This window comes from Desmodus rotundus, chromosome 1 (assembly GCF_022682495.2).
Source record: "Desmodus rotundus isolate HL8 chromosome 1, HLdesRot8A.1, whole genome shotgun sequence".
Lineage (NCBI taxonomy): Eukaryota > Metazoa > Chordata > Mammalia > Chiroptera > Phyllostomidae > Desmodus > Desmodus rotundus.
This window is the reverse complement of record NC_071387.1, coordinates 30,775,629-30,795,938: the sequence shown is the minus strand read 5'-3', so window position 1 is coordinate 30,795,938 and position 20,310 is coordinate 30,775,629. Positions and strand designations below refer to the sequence as shown.

The window sequence follows — 20,310 nt, the reverse complement described above, 5'->3', positions numbered from 1 at the left end:
ACCTTGCTTTTACACCTTGCTTTTTTCTCTTAATACTGGAGATTGTTTTATATCAGTTCATGAAGAGTGTCCTATTTATGGCCACATGGAATTCCATGTTATACAAGTGCCATAACTTATATAGTGTGAACATATTTGGGTTGTTTCCAGTCTTTCGTTGTTACAAACAGTGCTACTTCAGTGAATGATCTTGAACATGTGTTGTTTTTGTTATGAGAGTATATCTTCAGGAACAGTTTCTAAACATGTAACTAGGAGGTCAAAGGCTGTATACTGTAATACTATAATTTTAATTGATACTGCTAGAATGAAGGGAGGTCTTGAATGGAAACCCCAGTTTACAGAAAAATGAAGCTGCCCTGGAGAAGAAGGGATGGAAAGCCTCAAGCTTTGTGCTCTGGTATCTCCACAACCTCTGAGGAGCCTCTGTGGAACTGGGCTCCTCATAGAGACTTAAAACCACTGGTCTTTGGGACGCAGAAGCAATAATTATTGCTGGGTCTTTTGTTTCAGGTAACCACACTAAATGTGAGTGCCTTAAGATGAAAATGTGTTTTAGTTCTTCGCCATAAAAAATATGAAACTCTGAAAGAACTTAAAAATCACAGTGGTAGTTGGTTCTACTTCTACTTACAGTAATAAAACTGGTGGAGACCAAGAGCTGCTGTTCTTTCCTGGAATAACGTTTGACTTGCTTGGTCCCGAGAGTGTATTTTTCAATATGCCGCACTCAGTTCCCTTGCTTATAAGTTTAATTAATTTCTCTGGGTGAAGTACGATTTTTTTATTTTAAATTCCTTGGAGGTGAGTTTTGCAAGTAGTAACCCTGCCTGTCTGACTCTGTTGCTGTTGAAGTATTGCCCTGGAGGAGAGCTGTTTGACTACATAATCTCCCAGGATCGCCTGTCGGAGCAGGAGACCCGAGTGGTCTTCCGTCAGATCGTCTCTGCAGTGGCTTACGTGCACAGCCAGGGCTATGCTCACAGGGACCTCAAACCAGTAAGTGACCGAGTCACAGTCAGAGGGCCACCTGAGAGTTCAGCATCATTTACTTGTTATTCCTAGGTTCTTTCTGTTTAGAATCTGTTTTTAAATTTTTCACTTTAGAGAGAGGAGAAGGGAAGGGAAAGAGAGGGAAAGAAACATGTTTTGGCTGCCTTCTGTGTGTGCCCCGACCGGGCACCGAACCTGCAACCCAGGTGTGTGCTCTGACCGTGAATTGAACCTACAACCTTTCGGTTTGTGGACTGATGCCCAACCAACTGAGCCATACTGGCTGGGCTAGAATCTATCTTCGCTTTTTTTCCTCCCACTATAATATATCTCTCCCCCCTTCCTCTTGACTTCTAGTAGGCTTTTTTCAATGAAATTATTATTGACATTCTATTTATCTGGCCAATTGGGTGTGACATAAATGTTTTCGTAATCAGCTGTGGAATATAAGCCTCAGGATTTTATCTCTAGGAAAAAAGAGTTCTAAGTATTTCTCATTCAGTACTCTTCCTAACCTCATCTTTCTTTAATTTTAATTCCATTACACCTCAGAAAGGAACAGTTCAGTGTATGGCCAGACTGTATTTTTCTTTTTTTAAAAGACTTTATTTATTTATTTTCAGAGAGAGAGAAAGGGAGGGAGAAAGAGTGGGAGAGAAACATTGATGTAAGAGAAATATCAATCTGTTGCCTTTCGCAAGCCCCCAGCTGGGTACCTGGCCTGCAACCCAGGCATGTGCCCTGACTGGGAATTGAACCAGTGACCTTTCAGTTCATAGGCCAGCACTCAACCCACTGAGCCACACCAGCCAGGGCGACTGACTGTACTTTTCAAGGACAGAATAAAAATATGAATACACTTTTAAGTCTATAGACTCTTAACTAATGTGGATGCTGGTGAGCATGGATTTTAATGTTGCTTGGTACCAGGGTCAGGAACCTAGAAGTGGTCCAGCAGGATATAGCAGTGTCACTATCGTTTTCCTTCTGTTTATATTCAACCCTTCTTCTTGAGCTCACTCCTTTGGTTTAAATTTGCTTTTAGCACACATTGTTTGCTTGTAGTTGAACCTCACGGCACCAAGAAGAAAACCGTCTATGCTAATGTGTCTTGAGGGAAAGCGGGATAGAACTACCAACATTTCTCCCCTCTCCCTTTATATACTTCTTGTCATTTCATTATTTTTTTAAATGATTTTCACTCCTGTACTCAGGCTTCTAAATATAAAAACCTTAAATCGTTTTTAGAAATGGCTAGAGGTGGAATGTGTTATAAGGAAGTCATTATTTAGTTATGAAAATATCTTCATTTTTCTAGGAAAATTTGTTGTTTGATGAATATCATAAAGTAAAGCTGATTGACTTTGGTCTCTGCGGGAAACCCAAGGTAAGTGCAGAAATAAAAATTTATCTGTTTCCTTTGTAAATGCACACTAGGGTGTGTTATTTTGCACTGACTTCCACTGAGTGTTTCTTGTATGTGCCCTGAACAGGGATCAAACCCTCAACCTTGGTATATCGGGACAATACCCTAACTAACTGAGCTACCCGGCCAGAGCGTCCTCTAAGTGTTTATTGAGCCTGGTTGCATCCATTGAGAAGAATGTTAAATTTCATCCCTTTTATAAAAAGTTCTCTAAGTGACTAATACGTAGCCGAGATAGGGAACCACTGCTCCAGGTCCAGACTTGGCCCTGCGGAGGGCCCCACGGGTGCGCTGTGAGAGAATTTGCAGTGCGGGGTGGCAAGGCCATCACAGCGTGAACGCTGGATTGCCCGTGTGTTTGCGGTGTGCATGCGCTGCCACTGGATGATGCCTTTGTTCATATGAGTGTGGTGATTTAGTGTAAATCCATTCTTTGTTAGCCACATGGTTACATAACTAACAATTAGTTACATTTTGAGAGATATTCCCCTTTCCTTATAAAAGTAGGGAAAAGTTCATATGTGCTTTTAAATTTATCCTGTTACGTATTTTCTTAATTTCCATAGTTGAGACTGGCATTTTCCAGCATACCTTCTCTTTGAGGTGACTTTGAACTTTCCACCTCTGCTGTCTACAGTAGAGCTCCTGGCTGCTGCCTGTTGGAGGCTTCCTCCTGAGATCTGTAATGACAGTACTCACAGTCTCTAAAATGAGCTGTTTGCACTCATTAAGAATGTTGAAATGGCAGACCTTTGTCTCATGATTATTTGCTGCCCCAGTGAGAATTATCTAGGCGCATAGGGAATCAGATTTTGCCCTTTCGGCTGACTGTCTGATTCTTTTTGATTTTTCTCTCCTTCCCTTGGTTCCTCAGAGATTGTCAGTGGATCCTTGTGTCTGGGTACCCAAATGGTAGAAGGTGTTTTTTCCATTGGCTGGTGTGTAATGATAAAACATACTTTGAGCCAATAAACTGGTTCAAGTTATGTTCTCCACTGGAGGCAGTGGAGAATGTTTGTGACAGATTCCATTACCTTTTGCTTGTGGCTGACACAGATTGATGCACGCAGACACCATCTAAAAAGCAGGGGGTGGCCGGGAGAGGAGTGCCTCAGCGCTCTGGGGAGGAGCTCACTTCTGGGCAATTTCATTGCAGTTGTAAACGAAGGCTCACAATTTCACAAGTTATTTGGCAGTTGTAGAGCTCTGTACTACAGGTGTGGCAGTAGTATCATTTTCACTGTGTCTTGATATTTCTGTTGGGGAGCAGAGGAGGTTGAGTAGATTGCTCATTTTAGTGGATCTGGAAGCTCAGGTTGTGATTGGTCTTAACTGACACTGGAGTCAGACTCCCAAGGCGTTGTTCCACGTAGCGTATTGCTCTCTTCCCTGTAGGGAGAAAGAAAGCTCCTCTGTATTTACAGTAAAGGTTTGATATTGGAGATAGGATCCATAGGAAATGATCTTTTTTTCCTTGAGTACTTGGGGTTGGGAAGACACAGGTGCTTGGATGTATGCTAAGCTGATTATTATGCAAATGGATGTGTAGGGAAGTATGAACCCGATCTGACTGAGTCGAGGGGAAAAGGATTTTGTTCGCCAGATTGCAGTGCTATTGGAAACCCAGAGAAGAGGAAACCACATGTGCACGCATGCATGGAGGCAGAGTATCGGGTTGGCCCCAGAAGTCTTTTGTTATTTGGGGTGATTCTTCTTCTAGCTTCTCTTTGCTCATGCTGAAAGGTTTAATTCTCTTAAGGGCTGTAATGAATGTGTTTCATTTTTATCTTATTGACAGGGTAACAAGGATTACCATCTGCAGACATGCTGTGGGAGTCTTGCTTATGCAGCGCCCGAATTAATACAAGGCAAATCATATCTAGGATCAGAGGTAATTATTTATTGGTTAGTTAATTCAACATGTAATCAATGTACATTTATTGGTTACCTGTAGTGAGGTGGGCACTGTGCATTGGGGATATAATGATGTGGTAAGAAGTAATCTTGTTAATTAAAGAGTTCAGGCTATTCAGAGAGTGAAATATATAAAGTAATAAATGAAATGAACAACTTGCAATAAATACAATAATATATAGTAACCTGCGAAGCAGGGATCTGTCTCTGGAGTCCTTGCTGTGGATGCTTCTGTGTTAAACGGTGCCATGGTTAAGACGGGTCAGTCCAGCCAGGTAGAGCGCAAGGCCAGGGTTGCAGGCTCAGTTCTCAGAGATGCTGGTTAGCACGGAAAGAAATCTATGCTTTGTCCATAGCCAGCTACTCAAGGCCAGTTGTCCTGCGTAGGAGATCCAGGCTCAGAAGGCCTGGTCATTGCCTGCTTTACCACTGGCTGCTACAAGCTAATCAGCCCCTTCCATTTTCTAGAGACTAATTTCACTGATATTAATATCGTAAGAAAGGTTTAGTCATCAAAAGCTCAGGAAACGCTGGCTAGGATGGACAGTTTTCTGTAGTTCAGGACATCTCCAGAGCTTCAATATGTTCTCATACAGTGTGATCCTTTGGGAGGGGACCATCACAGCAGCTGGTCTCAATTTTATTTGCCTACAGAATCCACTTTTTATATAGAGTGTCTTTTGGAGCTAGTGTTATGTGGGAGAAACTTTGAGATATGCCAGTTTACTTAATTTGTACCAGTAAGATGGGAACTAACTTGTTTTGGGTGACTTTTTATTTGGATATAAACTCAAACTTAAAGAATAGGTGCCAATATGGAATGAGAAAGTTTTGTATGTATTTAGTCAATTTCACAATTGTTTACATCTTTTCCTATTTGCCTTATTATCTTTCTCCATGTTTATACATATGGATGCTGCTTTTTGAGCCAATTGAGAGTGAGTTGGAGACACACCCCTAAATCATTAAATACTATGTATATGTTTCCTATAAGCAAGGACTTTCTCTTTTATAGTGGTCGTTTAGCTGTCAACATCAGGGAATTTAACATTTGATACAATTTATTTAATCCACAATTCATATTCCAATGGTATCAATTGTACCAATAATGTTTTTTATAGCTATATTTGCCCTCCAGTCCAGGATTCAGTTCAGGCTCATACATTGTATTTAGTTGTCTTGTTTCTTAGATCTTCTTTAATCTGGAAGAGTCCTTAGGCTTTCTTTTTTTCTTCATAAAAAAAAAATTATTGACTCCATGTCTTGGTAGTGTGGCCTAATGTGGTTGGTGTCCTATAGGGTCCAGTGGCACGGCCTCCCCTATCACCCAAGCTGGGTACTCAAGGTGTGCCTTTCCTGTGGGCTGAGCACACCCTCCTCTTGTAGTTGAGTGTTGGCTGCTGTTGGAAGGTCAATGGGCGGGATTACTCAGGCCAGTCAGCTGCAAAGATTGCCTGCGATCACTGACCACCAACTTCCACCCTTTGTGGAGGATCAGCTGTGTAGGGGCAGGGTGGTAGTGCCCCAACCTGGTCTATAGCTGTCTACTGGGTGCGCAGGCTCTGGGGTTTCCCAGGTGGTGCAGGCCAAGGTCATCCCCAGCCTATGTTCTGCCTGGGGTCACCCTGCATGAGGTATAAAGCAGTCTGAGATGGCTGCTACTTGTTCTGGGCTTGGAAGTTCCCAGGCGAAGCCAAGCTATGAATCTAGTCTGGCTACTGCTAGTGCTAGACCTGGGGCCACTTAGCAAGAGGTAGAGGGGTTGAGGACTCACTGAGGCTGGTTGTTGCTTGTTTGAGAGGATTTAGGAAGTTGTGAAGCATGAGCCAAGACCAGCCATTCCTATGGAAAAGTCACTGTTAATAGCTGTAAGCTGGGTGGGACAATCTCAGGATTTCTAGGACAGGGTGTTGGCAGGATTGGTGGAGTCTCAGATAAGGCACCAGTCTGCTGGCTCTGTGGCTATGTGTGGGTGGGTTCAGAAAAGGGACAATGGCCTCTGCCTGTCTTTCTGCCTGGGAGAAACCTGCCCCCTAGCTCTTGCCTTGGTGCCAGACACTTCAGTTCCTCCCTTTATGCTACTGGTGCCTTTCAAGCTGCTACACTGCTACTTGAGGGAACTCAGAGGGAGTGAGTCTGAGTAAGTCCATGTATGGGTTCTTTAAGAGGAACTGCTTGGGACTCCAGAAGTTTCTTCCACTGACTCAATCCCCACTGGTTTTTGCAGTCAGAAGTTATGGGGACTTATCTTCCTGGTACTGGAACCCTGGGCTGGGGGCCTAGTGTGGGCTGGGACCCTTTGCTGCTGAGATATCCCTCCCGAATTCTTATCCACCACATGTGGATGTGGGAACCAGCCTTTTCCGTGTCTCCACTCCCCCTATCAGTCTAGATGGATGTGGTTTCTTTAATTCTGTAGTTGTCATTTTCCATTCAACTTGATTTCTTTTTTTTTTTTTTTAAGATTTTTGTTTATTTATTTTTAGAGAGAGGGGAAGGGAAGGAAAGAAACATCATTGTGTGGCTGCCTCCTAAACACTCCACATTGGGGACCTGGCCTGCGACCCAGGCACGTGCCCCGACCGGGAATCAAACCGGCAACCCTTTGGTTCGCAAGCCAGCGCTCAATCCACTGAACCACACCAGCCAGGGCACAACTTGATTTCTGACAGTTCTGAGTCATGGTTGTTCTGTAATTCAGTTGTAATTTTGATGTGGTTGTACGAGGGGGTGAGCGGTGTTTACCTATGCTGCCATCTTGACCAGAAATCCTCACCATAACATAAAACCTTAACCATTTTTAAGTGTACAGTTCATTAATGTTAGGTACATTCACGTTGTATAACCAATCTCCAGAGCTCTCATCTTAGAAAAGTTTTCATCTTGCACAACTGACATTATATACATTAAACAGTTACTCTTCATTTCTCCCTTCCCCTACCCTCGGCAGCCACCCTTCTGCTGCCTTCCTCTATGAATTTAAGTAGTCTTGGTGTCTTATACAGTAGCATCATACAATATTTGTCTTGTTGTGACTGGCTTATTTCACTTAGCATAATATCCTCAAGGTGCATCCATGCTATAGCATGTGACAGGGTTTCCTTCCTTTTTAAGGTTGAATAATATGCCATTGTATGTATGTATCACATATTGTTTATCCTTTCTTCCTTGGATGGAGCTGGGATTGCTTCCACTGTTAGGTTATTGTGAATAGTGCCGATAGGAACAAATCTCTCTTTGAGACCTTGCTTTCACTTACTTTGGATAAATACCGCAAAGCGGAATGGCTGGGTCATATTTTAATGCTATAATTTAATTTTTTGAGGAACTGCGATACTGATTTTCATAGTGGCAGCATCAATTTACATTCCCACAATCGTGTACAAGGATTCAATGTGCTGGATGCTTCTTATATTTTCATTTAAGCCCCCCCAAAATCCTTTGAATGAATACTATTACTCTATTTTATCATATAAAGAAGATGAAGAAATTGAGACACAGAAATTAAAATGCTTTCACAGGGTCCCAGCTGGTAGCTGTGGGTCAAGTTTTGAACTGAGTGAGGCTCTACTGCACACCTGTACTCTCTTCACTGTCCTGCCCCGTCTTCTAGAGAGAGAGTGATAATCACAGGCCCGATGCCCACAAGATTCCTCAAGGACTGTGATAAGGCTCTCCTGGTTTGAATGCATCTGAGATTTTCCTGTAGTATCTTTAAACTGTTTTCTTGTCTATTTTAGTTTTACTTTCTATCCTTTTCTTTTGTAAAAATGTCCTTCTTACCTCTTAAAATTTCCCTAAGGCTCAAAGGAGAGTGGGAGCTGTGACTCCTCGGCCAACAGTGGCATCATTGTTGACACAGGCCAAACACTGCTTGTCTAAGTAGTTAGTGCGGAGGACTCACGGGGCACATGGATACCTTATATAAAGGTTAAGCTCCTTTCTGGGATTGTGGGATTTGTAGGGCTGTTTGTGCTGGCAGGCTCATTTCTAGCCTCTGTATTTGAAACATCAATTGTTGAACTTTATTAAGGTTTCTCTACATAGAGAGGACTTTACAGTGCAGCTTATCACATTTGCAGATTATCAGTAGCAAATTTTAAGACTTGTTTTGACATCCACATGCGTATTTACATAACTCTCATATGTAATAAGCCTCAGTAGCACCGTAGAATTGTCTTTCAGAATCAGAGACCTGGCCTGCCCTCCTTTCTTATTGTGCCCAATCCAGCCCAACCACCTGGAAATTATTTTTGATAAAACATTAGAGTCCAGCGTTAGAGGAGAGTGCACTGAACTGGATATCAGGGGACCTATCTGGGTGGCCTAGGTGACTTTGGATAAGCCTTCCTTTCTGGGCTTTAGGTCCCCTGACTGTAGAATGAGCAGGTTTAATTGGATGATCTTGGAGGTCTTTTCTAGATCTGTGAAGATTCTGTGAGTCTATTATGTGTACTGCCATTCTCAAATATGTCCTAAATTTGGGGGGGATTATTATTATTTTTTCTCTCTCAGGCAGATGTTTGGAGCATGGGCGTACTCTTGTATGTGCTTATGTGTGGCTTCCTACCGTTTGATGATGATAATGTCATGGTTTTGTACAAGAAGATTATGGTGAGTACCCCAAGCATTATTTCAATGGAGAAGTTTTCTGTACTGCACTGCTTCTGTTTATAGAAGTACAAAAACAGGCAAAAGTAATCTATGCTGTTAGAAGTCAAGAGGGTGGTTACCCCCTGGAGGTAGGTGGGAAGGGACCGGAAGAGGGTTGTGGGGGCTTGTGTTCTGTTTCTTGATCTGGGTGCTGGTTATACTTGTGCACCCAGTTTTTGAAACTTACCAAGGTGTGCCCTCATGAGATGCATACTCGTCTATATGTATATTGTATTTCTCCAGTAAAACACTTAATAGAAACAAACAAATGGGGAAGTAAACATGTAAGATGATTTTCCTGGTAAGAATTTTTGTTTTGTATCCTGAAATGATACTTTAGTCAGTTGTGTTAAGTCACATTTTCCTATGGTAAAGTAAGAGAAACTGTTTCTTTTTGAAGGTAAAATTTAGCTTTAAGGTATAATAAAGCCACTATGAGCTTTGTTAAAATCATGTATAACACAGAGATAGAGAGTAGACTCGCGGTGGCGGGCTGGGGGCGGGCGGCAGCGGGGAGTGACTGCCTGTGGGTACGGGATTTCTGTTTGCGGCGATGCTTGCGCAGCCTTGTGAACGTACTAAACACACTGACTTGTACACTTTAAAAGGGTGAACTTTATGTTGTGTGAATTCTATCATTCAATTAAAAACACAAAGTCATATAAAGCAAGGAAAAGAGTAAGATTCTTTTTAAAGAGTTAATAGTCAAAGCAAGCTAGCAATTGAAGAGAGGCGAAGATGAAGAAAGCGCCATGTTGTGTCTGCGGCAAACCAGGCTCCTACCAGCAGAGCAGCTTCTGTGAGTGCGGCTTGAGTTCAGTTTTGCCCAACAAGTGTTTCCTCAAGGTCTTCTTTGTGTGAGATACTGAAAGGCATGAACGAAGATCTGTGAAAACTTATCATTCCCCACCAGGGCCTGATTTCTTGTTGGAGACAGATCCAAGGCTATCTGTTTCAGAAGGGCAAAGGGTTGGGGATGCCATATTGTAACGGAGGTATAAATGAAGTTCATACAGGAGCCGGCATGGGACTTGGGAGGAAGTGAGGTTTGAGCAGGCTGTAAAAAAGGGGTAGAAGTGCTTCCGAAAGGGATGTGGGAGAGAGCATGCCTGGTAGACTGTGTGAGCAGAGGCATAAGATGGGAGAAGCATGATGAGAAATGCTAAGAAGTTTTATATGACTGGACCATTGGGTGTATAACACACTTCGGGCAGGGAGACTACCTAAATCAGTTCTCGTTTCTGGAAAGTTGCACAGAGTTGAAAGTGGTGGTTTCAGGTGGTCCATTGCCCACGTAGAAGTCTGAGGGTACTATATTCAGTCTTCAGTTTTTAACATTTGGCTTAATAGTTTTTTCTATATCCCACCTTGGGAATTGCATTGAGAAATTTTGTTTAATATTCATGTAGCCACCATGATAGTCAGAAGTGTTAACCTAAAAATAAAAGGCCAAAGTAAAAGGTAACAAGTATTATTTGAGGTCACAAAAGAATAGCTCTCTGGGAAGCACTGATTCAGGCAGAAACCCCAGGGCTGTTCCGATTAGGAGACAAAGGCGGGAGGATTCATTAGAAAGGGAAGGGAAACATTTACTGCAATAGAAGGAAGGCATTTCTGTTGGTGCAGATAAGCTAACACAGTGACACTGATTCTAAACAGTGTTTTTAATTCTAAGTTGGTGGTCATCAGTCCACTTGTCATATTTCCCGTTACACTCGCAAATATAACTAATACAATTTGCTCCTGGATGGGCTGAGGGGAGTAACCTGAGCAACTAGAAATTTGGAGCTGCTACCAACTGAGATGGAAGAGACTCCTGGTAGAACAGGGATGATCCGGAATTCAGTTTTGGACATAAAGAATGTGCCCATTTCATCTGATTTTTCAAGTTGATAAGCATGAGGTTATTTATTGACTCAGTGACAAAGTGTGTATCAGATTTTTATGTATTTTTTCAGGTTAGTGTATGTACACATACGTAAGGGATCATGTGTTTTACCTCCTCCTTCCCGTTTTTTTCATGTAGATGGTAGCACACCACAGACCCTGTTCTGCGTCTTGTTTTACCACCTTAACAGTGTGTCTTGGAGGCCATGCCGTTTCATACCCAGTAGAACCTCTTCATTCTTCTTACTGACGGTGTAGAATTGCAGTACACACACACCTTAATTTACTTAGTTGACCCTAGGTTATTGGACATTTAAGTAATTTTCAGGTCGGCATTTTGTACACTGAATATATCTGTAAGAAAATTCCTAGAGAAGAGTTACTGGGTCAAAGGGTATGTGAACTGGTAATTTTGGTATTGCCAGATTGCTTTCCCGGGAAGTTCCATCAGTTTATAAAACTACCAGCAATAGTACGAAAATACCTATTTTTCTATACCCCATCAGTACAGCGTATCACCTTTTTTGATTTTTATGTTTAAGATTTTTTTTTGCTATGCAGGAATTTTTTATCTTTATTTAGTCACATTTATCCATCTTGCAATATCATATATACAAAGGCTTTCCTGCTTTGAATCAGGGATATCCAACTCACAGCCTGCATGCGGCCCAGGATGGCTATGAATGCGGCCCAACACAAAATCATAAATTTAACCTAAAACCTTTTTTTATTTTGCTCATCAGTTTTTGTTAGTGTTTGTGTATTTAATGTATGGCCCAAGACAACTCTTCTTCCAGTGTGGCCCAGAAATGCCAAAAGGTTGGACATCCCTTATTATTTTTAAAGGTTCCCATGTTTTCTTCTAGTACTTTCATGGTTTCATTTTTTTTAAAGATGTTTAAATATTCAGTTCACCTGGAATTTGCTTTGGTGTAGTTACTTGACTTTAAACATCACTAAAGAAGTCGTAGAGATTTGTTTTCATATTCTGGATACTGGTTTTTAAAAATCCTGTACTCGTAATGGCAATGTAGCCATGTACGTGTATACTTAGCTTTGAGGTTCGTTGTTAATAATGTGCATAAGTCTGTATTTCAGATAGTCTTGATAATTTCAGGTTCTGAGACAACTCTGATGAGGTCTTTTCTTTTAACCTGGTGTTTTGGCTAATGGGCTCACACTGAAAGGAGCGATGTCAACTCTTTGTCTGTTATGCTTGTATTCATAGTCTTATCTCCAAGCTGTGGCTTCTTTGCAAGAATCTCCTTAAAACCACTTGGCTAGCTTGTGAGGGTTTCCTTCAGTTAAATCGGATACAACAGTCTATAAATTCATTTAACTGGGCTCAGGTAGAGCACAGTACTTCACACTCTACAGAGTGGTCTGTCATGCATCACCGCCCCAGTCAGGGACGAATCACCTCCTACAGGTTACGTAGGGACTAGTGAGGGTGCCAGTGCCAATCCATGTGCTAAATATTAATAAAGCTTAATTTCTGTCCGATTTTTTAGATAGAAAATGAGTATAAATAGAAGTCCTAATATTTTTTGCCACACCTGAGAATGTCTTCTTACATGCCTCCTGGGGTGTGTATACACCACCATGGAAGACCACCAGTCAGGAAGAATGAAAGATCAGCCTCAACTCTACCTATTCTTTAGGTAGCCCCTCACTTAATGCAACCTCTCTCAGCCAAGTTATTGAGCGTCAGTAAATTAGGGATTATTGTTTCTGGAAATTTCATGAAGTTATGGCTGTGCTGAACAGGGCAAAAGTGACTGTCAGTGTAACTGGGTCTAGGATTGATATCCTTCTGTGAATAGGGAGCCTTCTAAGAATGCTTGACTTCGTGGCTATGAGTAGTAGGGAATGGCAATACGACCTTATTCCATTAAGGGTGGCTTTAATAATTACATCCAGGAGAAGTGTTGAGTACTTGCCTTGACCGTACAAAAGTTTCAGTAAAGACGTGTGACTTGCAGCAATCTAAGTTTCATGTACCCTGTGGGTATATACACACCTCGTAAAAACAAATGAAGTACTGCACAAATTCATGAACTATAAACTGATTTTAGAATAATTATATCTCTTCTTTATAGCAATGATTATATAGGGCTATAAGCTTTGGTTTGTGGTGTTAAAATGATGTAATCCGTATGTAAGAAGAATGCTCGGCAGGAAGGCATACACTCAGCTCTCAAGTAATATCCAGGCATTAGGGACAAGTTAAACGGAAGGGGTAGGTGGGCAGGGAATGAAGGGGGCGCATATTTTTTGTCTTATCCTATTAGAAAGTACTAGCTGACCTGTCAAGACATTATTCCTACCAACCCTGCCTCTGGAGTAAGGAGCATAATGCACAATTCTCTCAATGTGTAAATAGCTAGGCATCTGCATTGCTGTTTAACTTACTCCTTTCTGGACTGCTGAAGGCAAGGAAAGGTTAGGTAAAACCTCAGTCCGTCTTCTCGGGTAAAGGATAGAGAGCAGAGGCCAAATGTGGCCCCAAACCTGTTCGTTTAGATAAAATGTTATTGGAACACAGCCACACCTGTTTGCTCACGTGTTTCCTATGGCTGCCTTTGCAGAGCAGTGATGGGGCTGAGCAGTTGTGACAGAGACCGTGTGGCCCACAGAACCAGAAAATGCTTACTGTTTGTTCCTTTACAGAAAATGTTTGCTGACTCCCTGGTGCAGAGTTAGTGATCCGTAGTAGAGTGATCATCCCCAGGGCTCGCCTGCTTCCTTCCTAGAACATTGGCCTGAAGCACCCAACCTCGCATTGGGGTGCATTGTGTTTACAATGAAAAACAAAGTGTATATGGTAAGAAGTTAAAACAGGACCAAGGAGCATACAATTAAAAAAAAAAGCTTCCTGCCCATCTAACCCTCTGTTTCTTTCCACAGAGGTAACTATTTAGAAATTTATAATATATATTTGTAGGAGTCATCTATACGTACATAAATCTTTACGTGTATGTGTCCTCTGGACTTTAATGATCCACAGTCAATGGACTTTGGTCCCTCCTCCTTTTAAAATAGAATGCTTTACTTTGAAGATTGTTTCATATTGGCACGTAGCAGCGTGTGTAGGTTGTTTTCATTATTTTTTTAATGGCTGCATGGTATTTATTGTGAAATTTCCTTTATCTTAAGTTTGTATTTGTCATTAAAAAATTCTAATTATTCAAGTAATGCATAAAGAATTCTCTGTATAACAATGAACACATTACAGATAACTAGGCCTCTCTTGACCTCTCCTGCAGTACCTGTTCTCTACCCTGCAACCTTCACATTGGTAACTACTGTTGTCGCCTTGATTCTTCCACATCTGTTATTTGTGTTTGAAGTATTGTGTATTTTTCTCTGAAGTGGGTTCATGCTATTATTTCATATCTTTCTTTACTCAACAATACGTGCCACGTTCCATATGACACTAACTCATTTTTATAAACTGGATCTAGCTCTTCTCTTGTTGAACATTTCCGTTATCTGCTACTTTTCCCACCAATATTGGTGATGCTCAGTGAGCATCCTTGTACATACCTCCTTGGATATACGCACCGAAGAGAAGAATTGCTGGATCATAGGGTGTGACAGTTGAAAAATTAACAGATATTGTCAAATTGTGCTCCAGCATTTTCTCCCCAAATTATTTCACCAGCAGTATATGAGAGTGCCCATTTCCCCACTCTCTCTAATATTGTCATTTATCAAAATTTTGGATATTGGTCAACTGAATGGGTGAAAATGACATCTGCTGTTTTATTCATGCGCCTGATTATTAGAGACTTTGAACTTATTTTAAATGCTTGCGTATTTCCCCTGTGAACTGCATGCTCATGGCATTTGCTCATTTTTCTCTAAGGTTGTTGATCATTTTCTTATTAAATTATAAGAGTCCTTCTACAATAAGGATAATCATAATTGTTGTCATTTATTGCACGTTTACTATGTGCCAGGTATTTTTATATGAACATTGATCAGCTCATTGAACCCTCACAATAAATAGTACAATGAGGTAGGTACTGTTATCATACCTTTTTTTAAAGATGAGGAGAGTGAAGCAGAGAGAGGGAAGTAATTTGTCTAAAGTTAGCCAACTAATAATTGGCAGAGTTGGAATGTGAACTCAGAGGGTCTGGACAGGGTCCACACTCCTAACCACTGTGCTGTAGAGCATCCCAGGGACATGAACATCCTTTTCTGTGTTGTAATCCGTATACTTAAACATTTCCCCATGTCTTTTTCTAGTACTTTTACATTTTTAAATAGTAATTCTGTGATTTACCAGGAATTAATGTTGGGATAAGGTAGAAACCCAATTTTTTCTTTTCTAGTAAAATTTTTATTTAAAAATACGGTAGTTTTAGATTTATAGGAAAGTTGCAAAGATAGTAGAGTTCCTACTTATCTCTTCCCTAGTTTTCCCTATTAACATTTTACATTCATCACAGCTAAGGAACCAACATTGGTACATTGCTATTAAGTAAACTGTACTTTATTCAGATTTCATTAGTTTCCCCTAACGTTCTTTTTCTACTTTAGGATTCTTCCAGGATGCCATATTGTATTTAGTTGTCATATCGTCTTAGCCTTCCCTGATCTGTGATAGTTCTAGGGATACAGTGTTATTTTGTACAAATAGCTAGTTTGTTTATTTATTTATCATACTGTCTTACTGTATTTTTTCCATTACCATTTATGCCACTTAAACCTCTTCCACCTCTACCCAGTACCCACTCCTTCACAGTCATCACGCTGCCGTCCATGTCCATGAGTCCTTTTTCTTTTTTGGTTCGATTCCTCCCCCCTTGCTGCCAGAGTTGTCATCTGCTCTCCGTCTCTGAGTCTCTCTCTATTTTGCTTGTTAGTTCAGTTTGTTCATTAGATTCCACATGTGAGTGAGATCATATGGTATTTGTCTTTCTCTGACTGGCTTATTTCACTTAGCATAATGTTCTCCAGGCCCATCCATGCTATTATTAAGGGTAAATTTTTCTTTTTTTTATAGCTGAGTAGTATTCCATTGTATAAATGTACCATAGTTGTTTTATCCTGGTTATTTATTTTAAAATATAATTGCTTGTCCCATTACTTTTCAATAATTCGCCATTTTCCTATTGATTTGAAATGATAGTTTTATTATATAGTAAATCCCGACATTTACATATTTTTCTGAGCTGTTTATTTCATTGCATTTGTCTTTTTGTCTCTTCTTGTCTTAAATGTAATTATTTCAATTACTGTGTTATTAGAATGCCATTTATTTAATGTCTGATAGAATTAGCCTCCTCTTTTTATTTTGTCTTTCCTCTGAAATTTTCCTGGCTGTTCTGCCATGACTTTTTCCCCATGGTGTACATTTAAAATGGAATGTTTGCAAGTTAATGGATCCATAATTTGATGGAATAAAGTCTATTCCATTTTTGAAAGGGATGGTTTGGTAACTTATCTGTGGTGTTAATAATGGTGAATGAATGTGCTAGGATTGGAGAGCTGGCCTTAGGTGTTCCTTTGGGTTGTATGAAATTCTAATCTAAAGGTCTGTATTTTCACAGCATAGAAACACGATTTTTTTACTGTTTGATCACCTTTTTATTTCTTAGTTTTTTGTGTGCTTGTGAGTCTTATTAATGCTTTCTTTTTCTTTCGGGAAACATTGTTGTTAAATTGTACTACATCTTTGTAATAGACTATTCTACAGCCATAAAAATGAATGAGGAAGCTCTTTAAATACTGATATGAAATGATACTTGAGAGATAATGTTAAGGAAAAAAACCAAGGTATCGAACAGTAAGTATAGTGCTGTAAAAATGAAAGAGGGGGAGGTATATTTATATTAGTTGCTGTTCTTCTGGAGAGGAATATTGGGAAGGAGAGATAGAAGGGTGACTTTTCTTTTTTTCTAACTGAATTTACTGGGGTGACATTAGTTAATAAAATTATATGGGCTTCGGGGGTAGGATGACTTTTCATTCTGTGCTCCTCTAGTGATTTATGTATTGTTTCACCAATACAAGGCAAACGTACCAACATGCAAACTTTGCTGTTCTCTACTTTTGTTATTTATCTGAGTGCAGTACTGGATCCTGTATCAATGCTTTGGGGGAGGAGAATTACTTTAAGATAATATGAAGGTGTTATATCCCAGCAGTAGATATTTGCTTTTTTTGTAAATCAAAAATATTTCTGCAGTGGGATGAATAGGTACAAAATGTCTAATTCTTGCTCAGTAGACACTTGGCCTTCCTAATTAATATTATTTACTAATACTTCATATTCTTTGTTTCTCCTCTGAATTTCATTTTTTAGTTTTTCATGTGTTCGCAAGTTGAAAATTGATTCAAATTAGGACTTTTATGCATTATTGTGGAATTTAATTTCACACGTTATAGATTTTGAAATTTATTGTAATCGTGGCTCAGAACTATTGTTCCGAGTCGCAGTGTAATAGTCTGCTGGTTGAATCCAATTAAGGTGTTGTATCACTTGCATGCAGTATGTATTTTTGCCTAGAATGTTCTAAAATTTTTCACTTGGAAATAACACTTCCGTCCGTTCTTGGTTTCATTGAAGAACCCAGCGATATTTGACACACTGTATGTGACTCTTGTTTAAGAGGCAGACTTTGTGTATTCTTTGCATTCGCTGACTATTTTAACTAAAATGCTCAACTGCAATTTCCAGCGTGATTACTAATAGATTGAGTGTTAATCTTATTAATGTCACCTGCATTCATTTGCCATCCCTGCCTTCAAAGACAAGCATGACTGTACTCTAGTTCTGGGTGCACAAATATTAGGGAAGTCTAAATAATTTAGTAAATGAAAGTTGAATAGCTTGAAAGTAAAATAGCTTTCTAACAAGTATAATTTATAATTTTAAAGACAATGAGCAAATTATCTCTTAATGAGCTGATATTTTACAATTACAGAGCTGGCAACAGTGCTGTGATTAGGTGTTGGAGCAATTGCCTGCCTTTCTTAGCTCCATGTGAAAAATGAACAATTGCAAGCCCATTAGAATTCCCAGAATTACTTTCTTAGCCCACGGGTCTTCTTTCCTCTCCTACTTGGTATCTCCCTCTGTTACCTGTTTCTTGCTCTCTTTTGCAAGGCAGTTGTCCCTTAAATAAACGAGTTCTTCCAAGACTGAGCTTAAACCAAGGTTAAGGGGAACACACACCTGGTTGTCACGGGGCCTTTAAAAAAAAAAAACAAAAAAAACCCTTCCATCACCATTTGTACCCCCAATACCCTCTTCCACCTCCACCTACCTGCCCCCTGCTGCCCCCACAGTCACCACACTGTTGCCTGTTTCCGGGACTGTTCTTTCTCTCTCTCTGTCACAGGGCCATTCGTACAGCTGCTCTGACTAAGCAGACTTGATCCTCTCAAGGTTTTTTCTGTCTGAACCTTAGATGTATACTTTTAATATTTAAATAAGGAGCCTTTCTCTCTGTCTACTTCTCGGCTTCCTTAGATCTTTCAGCACAGTACCATAGAAAAAATACTGTACCTCTTCTCCAGTCTTATCTCTACCCATTTTGCTCTATAACCCTGTTCCTCAACGTTGGCACTATTGGCATTTTGGACTAGATAATTCTTTGTTGTGGGAGCTGTCCTGTGCACAGTAGGAAGTTTAGCAGCATTTCTGGCCTCTACCCCCTCTGCCTGTAGTAGCCACCAAGTCACGAAATGAAAAGTGTCTCCAGACACTGCCTCATGTCCCCTAGAGGACAGATGACCCCCAGTTGAGAACTGTTGCATTATAATATTGAACAAGCATTTGCTTTCCCTGAGATCTAGTTTTCTCAACTCAGGGCAATGTGATTAGTAATCCCTGCCTACTGCACAGGATAAAAATATTTGTACATACGCCCTGTGTGTTTTAAAGAACTGCGTACAAGTAGGGTGTTGTATTAAGCCTGGCAGCAGAACTCTGTTCTGTACTTTATTTCTGCCAGTATTTCAGTGCAGAGAATGAAGCTGAGAAGGGAGGCCATGGTGATGGGTCGCAGGCCTTATGCCTGGTGGAAGGTACTCTACAGAGTACCTGCGGTTATTCTGTCCAAGCAGGGAAGTGGGTGGGTGCGTTTTAGGAGGGGCTAAGAGCGGGATGTGACTGGTTCATGTGTTTCTTGCCAGGCAACCTGAGGTCCTGAGGCAGCTGCAGTGGGGCAAAGCTCCATTAGGAGGACGGGTGGCATTCCTGAAAACGACTGGCCTTTTTTTTTTTTTCCCACTGTACTGATTATTTAGAGCTCTGGCACTAGTGGCTTTTGGTCGACATGCCCATCTTTAGTCTACAGCTTTTTGAGTATCCCAACCTCTCTGTCCTATTTATTTCAGATGGAACAAACATTTATTGTCCCTTATGTGCAAGGCATTGTGCTGAGTGCTTTCACATACATTCTCCTTTATTTCTTTTGTAAACCTGTAAGTGACATTACTTGTTTTACAGGTAGTACAGTAGCAGTAATAGTAATAGAGCAGCAGTAGTAGTAGAAGCTAACATATCAAGTTCTTAGCCCAGCGATCCACCCTAACCCAGTGTGATCTCATCTTCACTTGATTACATCTGAAAAGATCCTATGTCCAAATAAGAGTGCCTTCGCAGGTCCTGGGTGTGTGGAGGGGGCACCATTCAACCCAGTGTGAGTCGTATCCGGAGAGGAAGCAGCAAATGGCTCTTCGCACAGTCAGCATGAGGGAAGACCTGTTGAGTACGTGGGGGTTCTGACAGAGGACACTCCAGGAGCAGGTTGTGATTGGAGATTCAGGTAGGTCATCAGCATATGATCAGTGTAAGCAGGTAGGAGAGTCCTTACCCCAGGCTGGTCTCTACTTTCTATGGCACCCTGGCAAGAGCAAGGTAAAATCTTTGAGGTACCAGACAAATGGTCAGTTTGCCAAGAGAAAAGCAAGTCAGGTACTCAGGTTTTGAATTATGAGAAGTCTTGGTCTCAGGAGTAAGGAAAAGTTCAGACGGCAGAGTGGGGCCAGTTAGTTCAGGACCTGGGCAACTGTGCCTAACTGCTGAGTCCTGAAGAGTTAGCATCTAAAAATCCACCTTCCTGGGCATAGGCCTGGAGCCTATCAACTTGGGGTTCATTTGGCCATAGATGAGGGAGAGTAAGGAGAAATGAGTAAGAGGCTTCATTATTATAATTCCAAAACAAACTGTCAGTTTCTGATACTGGCAAGTGTTAAGGTATCCTGGCAAGGTGTAAATACAAGTGGGTTTTCTGGCTAATAGCGGGTGTTTTAGATAAAATAGAAGGGACATTTTAATAATGAACGTCATTTGTAAAAAGACAGCCCTCGCGCTTCCTAGGAAACACTTTGTGGGTCAGCCTGTCTGCTCTCATCAGAGAGGATGAGTCAGAGTTTGAGCTGTTTTCACACAGCACCTTATCTTTTTAAATTTATTG

The 20,310-nt window shown here is 40.8% G+C and overlaps 1 protein-coding gene across 2 annotated transcripts in view; it reads left to right on the top strand.

The window, feature by feature from the left end:
* The window catches only part of MELK (maternal embryonic leucine zipper kinase), a 72,892-nt gene that overhangs the window by 15,744 nt on the left and 36,838 nt on the right, over positions 1-20,310 (top strand). For both annotated transcript variants that reach the window (XM_024560155.3, XM_045195202.2), the window contains exons 5-8: positions 856-999; positions 2,312-2,380; positions 4,218-4,310; positions 8,849-8,947. In XM_024560155.3, coding sequence (XP_024415923.2) covers positions 856-999; positions 2,312-2,380; positions 4,218-4,310; positions 8,849-8,947 — 405 coding nt within the window. The remainder of the gene's footprint in view (positions 1-855; positions 1,000-2,311; positions 2,381-4,217; positions 4,311-8,848; positions 8,948-20,310) is intronic.